We start from the raw sequence: 16120 nt of genomic DNA, 5'->3' as shown, positions 1-16120 counted from the left end.
GCCCTTGACCCTTTGTTGCCCATATTGAGTTTTGCTGAGCTAAACAGGATTTATGAGATCTTACACACTTCAGGTAAAAATACGTGTCATTGTGGTGCAAATTCCGGACCACTTGGAAGGCTTTCTCTTGAATTTGGATAAACATGTTACAACATTCCAATGAAGCAACTTTCCTGAATTACCCTTCATGTTATTCCATTTTTTAAACAGTTTAGGAAAGACTCATTAAGTGGGACTGAGAATCGGGCACTCCACCTCTCAAGTCTCTAGTGGTTTTCTGTTTCCTCTCTAGGGATCAACTCCTGACTCCTTAGCATTCTCCTTGGTCATCTGCTCCAGTCTCCTCTTGTTTCATGTATTCTTCTCTCTGCCCCCATGGCGACTAGAATGCACATCCATCTTTTTCTTCTCGGAAGCTGGTAATTTTACTTTGATCTCAGCTACTGAGTCTTTGACGCACAGTGGTCTTTGGGCTATAAAATCTCAGATCAGTGTTGCTAAAAGCCTGATTATTATCCCTGTGCATAGGGCTGGTGATAATTTCTGCTGCAATTCATGTAGCGAAAAAAGAGATGAACCATGTATATGTGTCTCAGTTATAGTTTTACTTAAACAACTTCATTTATTCTCTCTCTTTTGAACAGAGTGAAAAATCCTTCAAATAGAAGAAAGAATACAATCATCACCATTCTTAATATTTCAGAAGTGGAAAGTAGATTTTATCTATATCCATTTACCTGTGTAGCCAAGAATACAGACAGTACAAATTCAGCATATATCCAATTAATACATCCAGGTAAACAACAGAATATTTGAAATGCAGTTTTGGTTTACTGTCGCAAGAGTCTATGACCTTGAGGTTTACAATGCTGTTTCCCTCTGACTGGAACGCTCTTGGATTCCTCTTAACCTGCAAACTTCTTTTTTTTCACTTGTCAGCTGAACTATTTCTTCTAGGAAGCTTTCTGTTCTCTTGCCTGCCCTTAACAAGCTCTCTGACCAAACAGACAATGCCTCTGTTATATACTTTCAGAGAACCCTATGTCCCTGTCACAGTATCTGTCATACTTAGTTTTCTTTGTTGACTTAAATTCTGTGACGATGCTGACCACTTATCTTGCCAGTCATTCTATTTCTAGAGCTAGTAGTGACTTAAATCTGGCATATCATAGGTATCTAATGAATATTTTTAGGTAAATGACAGCATAGGACAGCCTAAATATCCACTTTCCAGAGAGGATGTCAGAAGTTACTGGGTTTTTTTCAATTATATAATCAAACAATATTAAAAATATTTGTGAAATATTTTGATTATTTGTAGTTGAATTAAATATAGGGTATTTATGAATGTGTACATGGAGAAAAATTTAAAAACCTATAGACAAACTATTAGAATTAATAAATGAATTTAGCAAGATCACTAGTCTCTCTCTACATGTAAACACATATATATGTACATATAGTATTTCTATGTACATCAATAAATACCGACAACAAATAGAAATTAAATTTAAAATATTACATTTACAATAGTATCAAAAATTATCAAATACTTAGAAATAAATCTGGCAAAGGTTGTTTAAGACTTCTGTGATACAAACTAAAAGAATGTCATTGAGATAAATTAGAGAAGACCTAAATAGGTAGAAGGATATACAATTTTCATAGATTGAAAGACTCCATATTGTAAAGATATCAGTTCTCCTCAAATGAATCTATAGATTCAAAAAAGTTCCATTCAAAATTTCAACAGTATTTGTGCAAGTGTGGGTATATATTTGTGTGGGTATGTTGTGGGTAGATTTATTCTAAAAGTCATATGGAAATGTTAAGGGGCAAGAATAATCAAGGTGGTCTTGAATAAAAACAGCAAATCTAGAAGATTTACACTACAGGTACCATGATCTTGTGTGAAGCTACCATAATTAAGGCTATCAATGTGAACTATCCATTGGGCCAATTGGATATTGGTCTGGAAAATGGTATATCTCTTGATTCCTATTTCATACTCAAATCAGCTGTAGATGGATCAAAGACCCAAACTGGGAAATTAAATATAATAGAGCTTTTAGATTCTCTTTTCTGGATGCCTACATGACTCCTGACATTTAGAAGGCACTTTTTTCTTCTTTCTTCTCTACACCGCACCCCCTTACCTCTCCTTCACCTTGCTTCTCTGCCCTTCTGTAATCATTGGATGAATAATTAGGGAGTGAAGCTAGGAAAATGTGGAAGAGTGACACATTCTGTATGGCATCCCTATGCCCCTTTTTTCCTTTCCCCCAAACTTCAGCTTTCCTCACCTGACTCTTCTACACTCCAGAAACTTCTGTAGGCTTTTGAGTGACTTTGACTTGTTTTACTCTGAGTGCTCTATCCTATGGGCTTTGGCATCTTTTCTGTGTTATTGTATATAATGGACCCTTAAACAAAATGGGAATTAGTAGCAGCAACACTCCCACTCCCAGTCAAAAATTCAAGTATAACTTTGAGTCCCCCCCGAACTTTACTACTGATAGCCTGCTGTTGACCAGAAGCATTACTGATAACATGAAGAGTTAACACATATTTTGTATGTGTATTACATAATGTGTTCTTACAATAAAGTAAGCTAGAAAAAATAAAATGTTATTAAAAAATCATAAGGAAGAGAAAATACATTTACAGTAATTGTATTGTAAAAAAAACCTGCATATAAATGGACCCACACAGTTCAAACCTGTATTGTTCAAGGGTCAACTGTATTATAATATTTAGGTGGAAATTTAATACAGTGCACCTCAGTTTTATAAAGTATCAATTCTAGATGGCTTTGTATGTTAGTATGTTTTATTAAGTGATGATAATGAACTGGTTAATATTATCTGGGATTTAGGATTGCAGAGCCGTCCCAAAAATGGTTTCTCTGGGATGATAATATTTAATTTGGTATGCCCAAGTTTTTAATTCTTTTGTTTCTAACATATTTTTTTCCTCTTCTCCACAATAGTGCCTGATTTCAAGAAGCACACAATTGGTGTATTTGTCATGCTAACAGTAATAATTACATGCTCTGTTTTCATCTACAAAATCTTCAAGGTTGACATTGTGCTTTGGTACAGGGATTCTTGCTATGATTTTCTCCCCAGAAAAGGTACGATTTTGTATTCTATGCAATGTTTCCTTGTTGGAGAAAGGGGATAGTTAAGAGATGAAGAAGATAACTGAGAGGGTTTTTACTTAAATTTTAAAATGAAAAGTGGCATATACAAGCATAGTAGTTATTCTTATACATAATTATAGTTTGGGGACTGAACAGACCGAATAGCATTGTTTTCCAAGTTACTGCTTTAGTGTTCATAATGGTGGGATAAACAGGCATGTAGAGCATTTGTTTGCAAATCCAGTTTGTATTGCTCCGTGCTGGTTAGGACATAGAGGACCCCATGATCTGCCTTCAGAGGAAAGAAATGGCGATTTTCATGCATCAGGGAAGCTCTTACTTTCTCTTTTGTTTAAACCTTGCAAAAAATTTTAACACTACAATAATACATAAAAGGAAGAATGGATAGAATTCAGGGCTGAGACACCAGGGAAGAAGATAAGACCAGGGAGCTAAGGATAGTTCCCAGACCAAGAGGTAAAGAATCTCTGCACTTGAGGTGGCCATTGAGTAATAAAAGAATGCCTTCATAGTAAAACACAATAAATAGAAACTTGTAGGAGAGAACCACTTTAAAAAGTTATTGTATTTTTGGTATTGCTGCTTCATTCATACCCTCACACACAAAAATTAATTCATCCTGAAATGCATGTTTGGGATACTGACTTTACCAAATCTCTTGGGTTTTTTTTGTTTTTGTTTTTGTTTTTTGGATCTAAATATTTTGCATTTTCCCCTCTAGATTCAGATGGAAAGACCTATGATGCATACATACTATATCCAAAGACCCTTGGGGAAGGGTCCACCTCTAACTCAGATATTTTTGTGTTTAAAGTTTTGCCTGAGGTCTTGGAAGAACGGTGTGGATATAAACTGTTCATTTATGGAAGGGATGCCTATGTTGGGGAAGGTAAGTGTGTCGTGGAAGTCTTTGTTGTAAAAATAATTGCTAAAGTTACGTTTCATCTTTCTAGAAGAACTGTGGCATAAGTATACAGATTTGGCAGTTTTAAGAACCTCCTCGGTGGTGTGTGATGATGATTTTCACATCTATTAAATGCAAACTACTTATTTTTCTCATATTTTGCTGGCACAAGAATTAACTAAGTTTTATTTAGTTTTGAAAAACTTCACAACTAGTTAGATCCAATAGTTACTTTACAACTGAGATAGCAAAATAGGGGTGGAAGAGATCAAATGGTTTAGGGTTTTAAAATTTCTACTGGAAGTATTGTGAGTCCTAAATGAAATATTCAGCTTCTGTGGGTCAGGTTTTGAGCTGGTCTATAAAATCGGAAACTTCTTTCATCTTAATTAAGATGAGAAAAAAAGAGGGGGCATCTGGGTGGCTCAGTTGGTTAAGCATCTGCCTTCTGCTCAGGTCATGATCTCAGGGTCTTGAGGTCCAGACCTGCATCGGGCTCCCTGATCAGCGGGGAGTCTTGTTCTCTCTCTGCCCTTCCCCCTGCTCATGCTCTCTCTCTCTTTGTCTCTTATATAAATAAATAAAATATTTTTAAAAAGGATGGGAAAAAAGAGCATTAGAAGACAAAAGGGATGGGGTGGGAAGAACCTTGTCGGGTTTTGGTTTGGGAGAGAATGATTATTAATTGAAATTTTACTTACCCTTGCTGTTCTTCATGTTTTTCAGACATTGTTGAGGTGACTAATGAAAACATAAGGAAAAGCAGAAGACTGATTATCATTTTGGTCCCAGAAGCATCAGGATTGGGCTGCCTGGGGAAGTCATCTGAAGAGCAGATAGCAATGTACAATGCTTTCGTTCAGGATGGAATTAAAGTTGTCCTGCTCGAACTGGAGAAAATCCAAGACTATGAGAAAATGCCAGAAACCATTAAATTCATTAAGCGGAAACATGGGGCCATACGCTGGTCAGGGGACTTTAGAGAGGGATCGCGGTCTGCAAAGACAAGGTTCTGGAAGAACGTCAGATACCACATGCCAGTCCAGCGGCAGCCCCCTTCATCCAAACCCCAGTTTCTGTCCTTGGCCTCAGGGCCAGACTCTTAAGAAAATGCTGCAGAGGGAGGTGCAGGTGCCTCTCGGGTAGCAGGGAGAAGCTTGGCCCAGAGTTCCTTGGGTGGCTCCTGTCTTCGGGCGTTGCGGGCTGGGCTGTGCCCCCACTGAATATACAGTCATAAAATGCACCTGTAGCGTCCCTTATCCCTGAGGTCATCTGGAATCGGATTGTTAAGGGAGCAAAATGTGGTGACGATAGCAGGTCAGAGCAATTCACAACTGAGGGCTTGGAAATCCTTTTAGAAGGCAACAGACGCCCCGTCTGAATGTTTGCATTGCTGAAAACAGGCACCGGGACCGCGAATGAGAGGGAAGAACAAGCAGGAAATATTTAGCACCTATAAACGGTTTTATGAAGTTGTCTACAATCCAAGGGCAGAGCTGTGGCCCAGTCTGGGGACTGCCAGGTCCCTGGCCCCCCACTGGCTTTCCTTGGCAGTGCTGCGGGCAAAGTGAGACTGGTATTTCACAGAGGAGGGTAGAAGTATTCTTGGAGAATTTTACATTTGCTTCCCACTTTCCATACACATTGAGCAGCCAGCTGTCCGTTTCCAAAGACCGAGTTTCATGTTACAGACCTTTAAAATTCTCATTTCGGTGAAAAAAGGGATTCTGCAGGATTGCACGATTTTGAAATAACCTTAGCTTTTTGCTGGAGAGAGGAAATTTCAAAAGCAAGAGTAGCAGAGACCTGATCCAGCTCTGCACGCTTACACCCCCTGGAATGACCATTCTGTTCTACCTTCCTTTTCTGCGTTCCACTTGACTCATGGCTTCTTTGGAAGGACAACTTCAAGTCACTTCCTCTTTCCTCTGTGTCATACACCTGGCCCACAGATTAGCTGTCCATCATAAAGTGCTGCTCTAAGCTCCTCCTGCTCTTACTAAAACACCTCTGCGGGGTTTCTCCTGGTTGAGGAGCTAAAGCCCCCAGATTCCCCCAATCCATCGGCACAGCTGTTCCCCTCACTGTCCTGCTCTGTGAGTTCTCAGGTCAGCCTCATGCAACTTCACACCCGCCCCTAGGGCTCCCTCATCTCTGCTTCTCCTTCCTGTCTCCTCTGACCAGAATACCTTCTTGAATTTTCTCCAGCCGACCAGAATTTTATGAAATTCAAAGTTTACTCCAACTCTGTTTCTCTAAGAGATTTCCCCAAGAAACTGCCCTAAGACACCAGCTGTCTCCTCTGAGTCTGATAGCACTTAGTCTGTTGGCTGTCACTTTATGAGAAGGCTGTTCTGCCTCGAACCAGAAACCCTGCTCCCTGCCGGGGAGCCGGGGGGTCTGTCTCTCCTTGTCCGGGTGACTTCACAAGTAATTTGCCCACTTGACATAGATTTGGGTAGGGCTTTCTTATTGAAAAATGTCCACAGATTATCATATTTAAGTTTTGCAATCATCCTAATTTTATAGAGAAAGCAAGTGACCTATTTTTTAAAAGTTATGTTCTTAGTCCTCTCAGACCTAGGGCTCACAACAGTGTTGCTGCCTTCGAATGTAATGTCTTGAACACTTGACTTCAGGTCAATAAATGTCCCCCTTCAGTCCTACCCCTGGCACTTTTGTGAGAAGAAATGATTGTTTTCTAGGATGGTGGCTGAGTCTAGGAAGGCTTTCATTTAAGAAACCAAATTCTAAACTTTTGAGTGTTGGAATTTACAAAAATTATGGTTAGGTTTTCTGAAAAACATTTCTGCTTTCATATATTCTTTCCCAAAAGGTAATTATTTCTTAGTGAATTAAAAATGAAAGCAAGTTGGTTTTTTGGTATGGGAAAGTATTTTTTGAAACTTGATGATAGTCAACCCCGGAAACCCCGGAAAACTGCAAAGCCAAGTTCATGTGCTAGTTGCCCCATTTTTTTTTACATTTTTTAATGTTTAATGATGTGGGTGAACACAGACTTATACAGTATATATTGCACCCCTCCCCGCCAAAGTGATCAGAGCCAAACAAAAACAGAGTTGAATGCCCTGCCTGTTCTCCTTCCACCTGCTTTCTCTTGGATCCGATCTGGCAGCGTTGAGTATTTGCACTCTTTTGGAACTGCCGGTTTTTTTTCTTTTTTTAAGTGCCTTATTTTTATTTGGCAGCACACACAGGGCTGGGGTGTGGGGCTGTCATGACCAAAAGACCTATCAGATGCTTGCTGATGATTTTTAGTCTGTCATCTATAAAATACACTTGTGTGTGTAGTGCCAAGAAAGCCAATTCTGAAACTTAGACTTACAGCAAAGTTGGCCAGAAAGTAAAGAGTGGGGAGAAAAACCAGGAATTGCCAGTGGCATTGCATCTGGAATTTAGGGAGGGACAAGAGTCAAGGGATGTGCCCGGGACCAGGAGGAGCCCCGACAGGAAAGTGCATGTCACTGTGTCACTCCCATTTCCCAGTGGAGGATTCTGGAGGAAGGAGCTATGCTCCTAGTTCTTTGGGAACTTCCTTTGTTTTATTGTTTTCCCTGAAAACCTCTTTTAAGCTCTTCCTTTCAGGCCTTCCCCATTGATTAGATTTCATTGCATTATCTGATGGTGATATTTTTTTGGTCAGCCTAAGTGTTTGGAGGAAAGTTTGCCAACAAAGCCTTTCGCTTCCAGTTGTGAAAACTGGCTTAGCAGAATTTGTATTTTCCTTCTCCTACCCCTCTTTGTGTATTTGTGATAGAAGAAAAGGTATTGAGCCATTTTTTTTCCAGTGGTGTTTTTGATAAATTATATTTTTACTGGTTAATGATGAAGGGTTTTTAGAAACTTGTTTGTACAATTGTGAGCAGATACCAAGTATTTTTATATAGTAAAACTCCAGATCCATGTACAGCATATATCACTGGTCGATGGACGGAACTTATTTTCCAATAAAATTGGCAAAACCTGGTATTGAGTATTCTCATGAAAATCTGTTTCTGCACCAGCCCTGTCCTGGGCTCGCCGGGCCACACTCCCACATCTGATATAGGGTGAGGACCCCCGTGCTGCCTGGGGAATTCAGAGGCCATTAGCCAACCAAGGAGCCATGAATCCCATCTGGAGCCTCAACTGCAGTCCACTTGTTTGCTTGCTTTTGAAATGGATTAAAATGTGAGGTTTTTAAAAAAATTATTCACCCTTTACCAGTCCAAAAAAAGATAAGGGCAACATTTGTATGGACTTTCTCACATTTTACAAAAGGTTTCCGTTGATTTTCTCCTTTGACCCAGGAAGTGAACGAAATCCGCAAACATGGTGTCCACGATGCGAGCTCGCAATGCTCATGAACTCCAGGGATCAGAGAGCCCCGCATCGTCCACGCTGCTCTCTTCTGACCTCACAGCTGTTCTCACAAGCAGGTGGCTCTGGCAGCACCCGGGGAGCAGGCCTGGGGGAGGCAGTCAGCTCGGAGTCTGAGGGCCCACCCTAGATCCTGCCTTCTCCTTGGTGTGCAGACTTGGACAAACGATTTGAGCCCCAGTTTCCTCACCTATAAAATGGGTATAATATCTCCTTCGTAGAGCTATGTAAGGATTAGAAAGATGAGGTATATTCTGACAGGCACCATGCCTAGCATACAGCAGATCCTCAGGAAATGGGAGCTTGGTTAGTAGCAATTCTATGAATAAACTCGGTCATATTAGAATCTGCAAATAGAATGGAGTTGCATAAGAGCATCTGCAAACCAGAAGTTGCAGCTGACACTGAGGGAGGTGGGAAGTCAAGCAATTAGAAGAATAAAGTACAAATGCTCAGATGAATCTGTGTGACTCGGAGGCCAGGAGCCCTGCTCCCGTCAGTCCCGGCGTTACTGTGTCACCGAGGACCGGTGACTGATGCTCATTCACACTGACCCTCTGCTTCCCCGGGGATTTCAAGGGATGTCTGGTTTCTAAAGAAAGGGATTTCACACGTTCCTGAAGGATTTTTCAATAAAAATGAAAAAAATGGAAGAACCCCTGAAAATTTCAGGATAAGCTATCCAGAAAGCTATCTGGAAAACAATTTCTCATCGGAAAAATTCAGAAAAATTTTCACCAGATTTTGGTTATTTTACCAGTTAATATATATTTTAGCAAGCAAAAATGTCAATGCTAACAACCATTTAAAAAAACCATTTAAAAGTGGGTTTGTTTGTTTTGTTTTGTTTTTTTTGTCATGAGAATTTTTATTCTCTTTACCAAATAACTTGCCCAGAATAGGGTTTTGTTTTGCTTTGTTTTTTTGTTTGCTTTTTTTTGTTTTGTTTTTTTGTTTTGCTTTGGAAATGTTTCTCAGTTGGGGTGCTATCTGGTGGAAAAAATTCCTGGTTATAAATTCCTGTACTGTCACAGTTTTGAAGCTAGAAAAAAGCACTTTGTTTACAAAGGTTGTTTTGTACCTCTGTTTTCTCATCTGTGAAATAGGACTTCCTGTGTTTCGAGGCTTTTACATGTGGAAAGCCTCTGTCCAGAATCTGAGAGAGAATCTCAACATATATTTTTTAAAAATTTTACCTTTTGATCAGATAAAACAAAAAAAATTCATTTATCCAAAATCTATCTTTTTCAGATTCTGGGGTTTTGGTTGTGGAGGGAGAGGAAGGCATATCATCTTTTTTTTTTGGATTTTATTTATTTATTTATTTGAGAGAGAGAGAGAGAACAAGCAGGGGGAGGGGCAGAGGGAGAGGAAAAAGCAGACTCCCGACTGAACAGGGAAGAAGGCATATGTCTTGGAGTTAACTTCTAAAAATGATAGTAGCTTTTATTTAATCCAGTTTTAGCAAGTCCGGATCTGGTTTGTTATTTTTAATGTACACTTGACCTTGGAACAATGCAGGTTTGAACTGCGGCATTGTTCCAGGATCAACTGTAGCAGGTTTCCCAGATATTAATTGAAGGACTTTTAAATATAAGTATCATAGAGTTATAAAATCAGATTTCCTCAAGTTAATTTGTCAGAAGCAAATCTTTTCACCTTTGAGGTTAGAATCTGTGAGTGTGGTGTTGGGCTTGACGTGAAAGCCACAGAGAGGGTAGTAGGTGGCAAGACAATGTTCTGGAGTTGGAATGGGGCCAGTGGTTCCTTTTTCACCAAGATAAGATACACAAATGGATCACGACTTTAGCCAAAATTCATAAAATAGGAAAAGTAGATTACACATGAAAATGTACATAAGGAGATAGGTAAGAGGGACCTTCTGTTGGTGTACCAACATTTATTTATACCAACATATATGAGTGTGTGTGTGTGTGTGTGCGCACATACTAGTTTTAGGGAGAGGAAGAGTTACAGGAAACAGAGAACACTATCCAAAGTGAGTATTAACATTTCAAAACAAAAAACATGTTCATCTTAACACATGTTGCTCAGGTTTTGGCTGATTAAAGCACGTAGGCCCTGTGTGTTCACCTCAAACTTGCAGCCCCAACATTAACACAGCAGTCGGAGATTTGTAGCTATGAGACCAGTTGAGCAAGTAGCACTTGAATCTAGACGCACAGGATGCTGTTGACTTCTCTAGGCCTGTGCTGGGAACTGGGACATTAATTTACTCAGAGTGAAAGTCAGTGAGGCTTGTTTTTCTCAGAACCTTTGACCTGGAAGTGATCCCAAGTGTCACTTGGTTCACCTTTCTGGGTCTGGGACGAGTGGCACAGATACCACTCCACAGGGTTCCCTGGTTTTCCTTTCACTAAATATATCCTGAGAGAGAGACTCCCGGGACTTCCGGGGTGGGGGGGGGCATTGCATGCGGAACAGCTCCCGAGGGAACCCATTTCCGCTTTTGCCCTGCGGTCAATCCTGCCTGGCGGTGGCTCCTTTTTTTTCTCCTCAGCCTTCTAACGTCACTCGTCCTGCTTAGCCTGAGACAGAGTCCAGCTTCTCGTCGCCTTCACGGCTGTGCACAGTGGCCATCTGCTTGGACACTATTGTTAGGGGACATCCTGTAATCCTGCCTTCTTCGGATTTCTTGTTTCCTAAAATTGGACTCCAGGTCCTCCCTCAAATTCCCAAACGTAGGGGAATTATTTTTGCTCTCAAGTTTATTTTCGGATTGTTTTAAAGGTGCTAATTATGTGCCTCACATTATACTAGACGCTGAGAACATTTCAGAATCAGAAAACACTTAAATCTAGCCAAAGAGAGGAGTGTGAAGAGAAAGTACTTCAGGAAATGAACTCGTACTGTAGAAGGTCTTAAATCCCTGACTAAAATATCTGCTCTTTATCATTCAGAGATGGTATTAGGGAGTTGTTGGAGATTTTGGTTGGGAGGACATTTGAGAAATGTTGGCTGGGAGACATGATGATGCAGGGGAATTAGGGAGTAAAAGTTTAGGGAGGCCTAGCCAGTGAGGATAGTAATCCCTCTGCAAGTTGATGGTATTAGAACCATTTTTCTTAAATGAATTTAAAAAAACATTTTGTATTATGGAAACAATATTGGTTTGAGAGAATGTAAAAATTTCTGAAAAGTACAACTAGGAAAAAAGTCACTCATAACCTTACAACTTAAAAATAATTACTAATGGGACGCCTGGGTGGCTCAGTCGGTTAAGTGCCTGTCTTTGGCTCAGGTCATGATCCCAGGGTCCTGGGATCGAGCCCCACAACAGGCTCCTTGCTCAGCAGGGAGCCTGCTTCTCCCTCTGCCTGCCGCTCCCCCTGCTTGTGCTCTCTCTGACAAATAAATAATTACAATCTTAAAAAAATAATTACTAACATTTTAAACAAAGATTTTATTTATTTATTTGAGAGAGAGAGTACGAGAGAGGGAGAGAATTAGCATGAGCGGGGGTTGGATCCCAGGACTTGATCCCAGGACTCTGGGATCATGACCTGAGCTGAAGGCAGATGCTTAACCAACTGAGCCAACCAGGCACCCTTAATTACTAAGATTTTATCGTTTTCCTACTGAAGTAACTGAGATCATTTAATATGTGCAGTTTAATCCCCAACTTTTTTTAACTTAGTAAAAATATTTGCCCACATTACTATTATTTGAGATGTGATCTATGAGATGAGTGATGATTAAGCCTATCAAATGGACGGTCCATAATTTAGCTTTACTGCTTTGTTTGGACATCTAGACTATTTCCAGTTTTTAGCCATTGGTTGTGAAAATGAAATAGTCAACCTTGCCTAAATATCTTTGTCCACTTCCTTCATTATTTGCTTAGCAGAGATTCCTAGAATTGGTGGGCCAGAGGGCACTGGACCTTTTTAGGTTCTTCACTAATTGAATTTCATAGAGCCATTTGTTCTGCCTTCCCACAGGAAGTATGTGGCACTGAAAATACTCATTTTTAAATCCTCATCAACTTGATAGACAAAAAGGGTATCCTTTGTGATAAATATTTCTTTGTAAGTTAAACAATGAAGTCAAAAGTTTCACTTAGCATTGACAGTTCCTGGGGGGCGATCCTTACCCCCAAATTCATTAAGACTCTCAGCTAATCAGCAAGAGGGCTGAGAATATAGCCCAGATGTTCCGGCTCCCAGATACATGATCTTTTTAACCAACCACTGTTGACAGATGACATTGACTAGGGATAAATGTAAGACCCTTCACTTCAATAAAGGAAGTGTGTAAGCACAGGTGAGCACAGGATGGCTCAGCAGCAACAAAAGTGAAAAAAGTATTTAGGATGTTCGTGTACAATAATTCTAGAATGAATGAATGAGCAATGTGGGGGCAAAATAGCATACAAGTCCAGCCAGAGCAAAGGTTATATCGAAACAAGTCTAACATTTAGAATTGCAGCGATGAAGGTCCGACGTCCTCCATGTTTCAGAGGCCAGGAGACAAGCCAGCAGCTGAGTGGCCTTGTGGCCTGGTGGAGTCTCTGATGTCAGGTACTTGGTCCAGAGAGGAGGATCACTGTAGGACCATCAGCAACATTAGATGTGTGGCAATGTGGAAGACTAGGTTCTTCTTTCTATCGACCCAAAGGATATAACCCTAAGTGGATGAGATTTCCTCCTCCCATTCAGAAGGATTGATTTGCTAGTAGGCCTACAATTTGGAATGGGCTGCCTTAGAGAGAATGAATTCCTCCCAGTCTAAGCTAAGCAGGGATATGAAGAAATCCAAACACCAGATGTGAGATTGAACCAGGTGACGTATAGCAGGTGTCTCCAGTTGGGGGCTATGCCTGAGCCAAATCAACTGGTGCTGGGCGGGTGTGGGGGATGCTGCTGTGATTGTGTGCATGTGTGGGTGTATAACATAAAAGTCCTTAAATTGTGAGGGCTTAAAAGTGTTGATGATTGCACCATGTAGTGCCCCACGTATAAGAGGGTGCTTAATACTCTACCCAAGAGAGAGCCAAACTGTAGGTTCTATTCCAACCCTGTGATTTTGTGATTCTCTGAATCAGACTGAAGATAGACTGAAATTGAGAAAGAACAGAGAGACATTCAAATGTACCCCCAAATGGGTCCCCATGTGTTCATTTCTACCAACATAGACCTAGACCTAGCCACATCACCTCTTCTTTGGTGTACTCCGGTAGCCTCCTACCTGGAGCCATGTTTCTCCTCTTGCTACCCTGCTCCTCATAACCAATTCTTCATACAGCATCCAGAGTAAATTTTCTTTGCTTTTTCATTGAAGTATAGCCTACATTTGGAAAAGAGAACATACGGGAACAGCTCCATGAAGTTTCACAGACACAATATATCCATGCTGCCAGCATCTAAATCAAGAAAGGAAGATGCCCAGCACTGGGACATCTCCATCATGTGCCCCCTCAAGACACTTACAGCCCCTGCCTCTAGGGGAACCACCATTCTGACTTTCAACAGCATAGATTAATTTTTCCTGGTTTTGAAATTTATGTAAGTGGAGTCAGGTAGCATGATGTCTTATTTTAAATCTATTTTCTTTTGCTTGACATTATATATATATATATATATATATACATATATATATATACATATATATATATGTATATATATATATATATGTATATATATATGAGATTCATCTGTGAGATTCATCCATGTTGCTGCCTGTATTTGTGTGTAGTTCCCCCTCATGGCTCTCCAGTATTTCATTGTGTGAATCTACCACACCTGTTTTACCTGTTCTATTGTTGATGGGCATTTAGGTAATTTCTAGTTTTTGACTGTTATAAATACCACTGCTGTGAATATTCTGGCAAATGTCTCTTTTGTGAACATATGCATGCATTTCTATTTGGAGTATCCCTCAAAGTGGATTTGCTGACTTAGCTTCAGAAAATAGTACCAAATAGTTTTCCTAAGTAGTCATGCCAGTTTGTGCTCCCACCAAGAGTAGGCAACAGCTCCTGTTGTCCCACATCCTTGGCAACACTTAGTAGCATCAGTTTTTATAATTTCAGTCATTTTGATGGGCTTTTGATGATCAACATGACATTTAAGAAATGTAAATAAGATTATATCTCTTTTCTGCTTTAGACCTTCTAATAGCTTTTAATTTTACCTAGAATAAAATCTAACCTTCTTTTTATTGCCTATGGGCCCGTGTATGGTCTAGCTCCAGCCTACTCTGTGACTTCTTTTACCCAGGGTTCCTGTTGATTCACTCTATTCAGGTCACACTGGCTTCATCTGTGTTATCTTGAAATGTGCAAACACTCTCCTCCTTCAGAGATTTTATACTAGCTGTCCTTACTAGAAGGAGAAGTCTCTCCCCAGGTAGCTACCTGGGTGGGCTACTTGTCATCACTCGGGTCTCAGCTACAGGGTCCCTTCCTTAGTGAAGCCTTTCCCAACATTCTATCATTTCATCATATTTCATATCCTCTCTGGTTCTCACCAGCTTGAAACCATCTCTTACTCAGTGATTCTCCCATATCTATTGTCCTCCCACTCCACACACCAGCCACTGGACTGTAAGCTCTGAGAGGATCTGTCGTCTTCTCTACAGCTGTTTCCAGTACTCAGAATGTCTTCCGGTGCACAGTGGGGGCGGTGTGAATACTCAGCAAGTGAGCGAAACAGCTGATCATGGGGCTTGGGGGAGAGGGCAGGCACGGGACCTCAGGAAACCAAAGGCTGTCTCCCTGCTGCTTCTTCCGTCTTTGGAAGTTCATGTCATCCCAGCAACAAAAGCCTGCCACAGCATTGCTAGTGTAGATTTTAAGTCTCCCAGAGAGGACAAATGTGAGAATGTAAGAACCTTAAAGATATAAAGATCTGGGCAGAACCTCCACCCCCTCACTCCAGCCTAACCTGGGTTTCAGAGCATTTGTCCATTACACGTGAACATATTTCTGCTTCATTTTCACTGAGAAACTTTACATGCAGGTTCCATTCAGTGGGAAACTATCAGATATTTAACTAGAACACAGAAAAGCCACTGCACATTATATAAAGTGTGCATTCATATATGAGACCTTTAATAAAAATCATTGCCCTGCTACTCTTAGGTAGCTGCATCACATCCTTGTCCGAGGATTGAAGGTAAAATTCAACCAGCCTGAACTCAGCAATGCCTCCATCATCCATAGATTGTTGCTTTACCCCTGCTTGCAGGATGAGGCAATGAATCTGTGGAGGGATTCTTTCACTTCATAAAACAAACAAACAAAACAAAACAGCAAAACAAAACAATTGGAAAGAGTCCATTACCCAAGGCTTGTGCCTAATGGCATAAACTTCCCAGAATGTTCCCATTGCAAAAATGTCTGCAGTTGGGAAAGACTGTGAGGAGGAGGAGTCAGTGGGAGGATGAGGATAAACTGCATGCTCATCAAACATCTGTTGCTGTCAGGAACTCAGCAAGGAGGTTTTTACAAATGTCATCTCTGCAGAGTGGGTCTAATCATCCCTATTCTATAGATCAGGGGCACTGCTGGTGTTTGAATTCCCAGGCAGGGAAAGGGCAGCGAGATACATCTGTGCCTCCCTTTGAAGGCAACTACAGGAGACATCAGAGGTAGGACTTAATGAGTTCTCTGCAAATGGACAAGATGAAGATAAACAACCAGGTGGGTAAAA

The 16120-nt window shown here is 40.6% G+C and overlaps 1 protein-coding gene across 1 annotated transcript in view; it reads left to right on the top strand.

Moving 5' to 3' along the window:
- The window catches only part of IL1R1 (interleukin 1 receptor type 1), a 72967-nt gene extending 64910 nt beyond the window's left edge, over window positions 1-8057 (top strand). Inside the window, 5 exon segments of the mRNA XM_078056725.1 lie at window positions 645-796; window positions 2990-3133; window positions 3885-4052; window positions 4794-5170; window positions 5172-8057. Coding sequence (XP_077912851.1) covers window positions 645-796; window positions 2990-3133; window positions 3885-4052; window positions 4794-5170; window positions 5172-5213 — 883 coding nt within the window. The 3' untranslated portion in view covers window positions 5214-8057.
- The last annotated feature ends 8063 nt before the right edge of the window (window positions 8058-16120 follow it).

This window comes from Halichoerus grypus, chromosome 10 (assembly GCF_964656455.1).
Source record: "Halichoerus grypus chromosome 10, mHalGry1.hap1.1, whole genome shotgun sequence".
In the NCBI taxonomy this organism is placed as follows: Eukaryota; Metazoa; Chordata; class Mammalia; order Carnivora; family Phocidae; genus Halichoerus; species Halichoerus grypus.
This window is presented reverse-complemented; position numbering and strand designations above follow the sequence as displayed.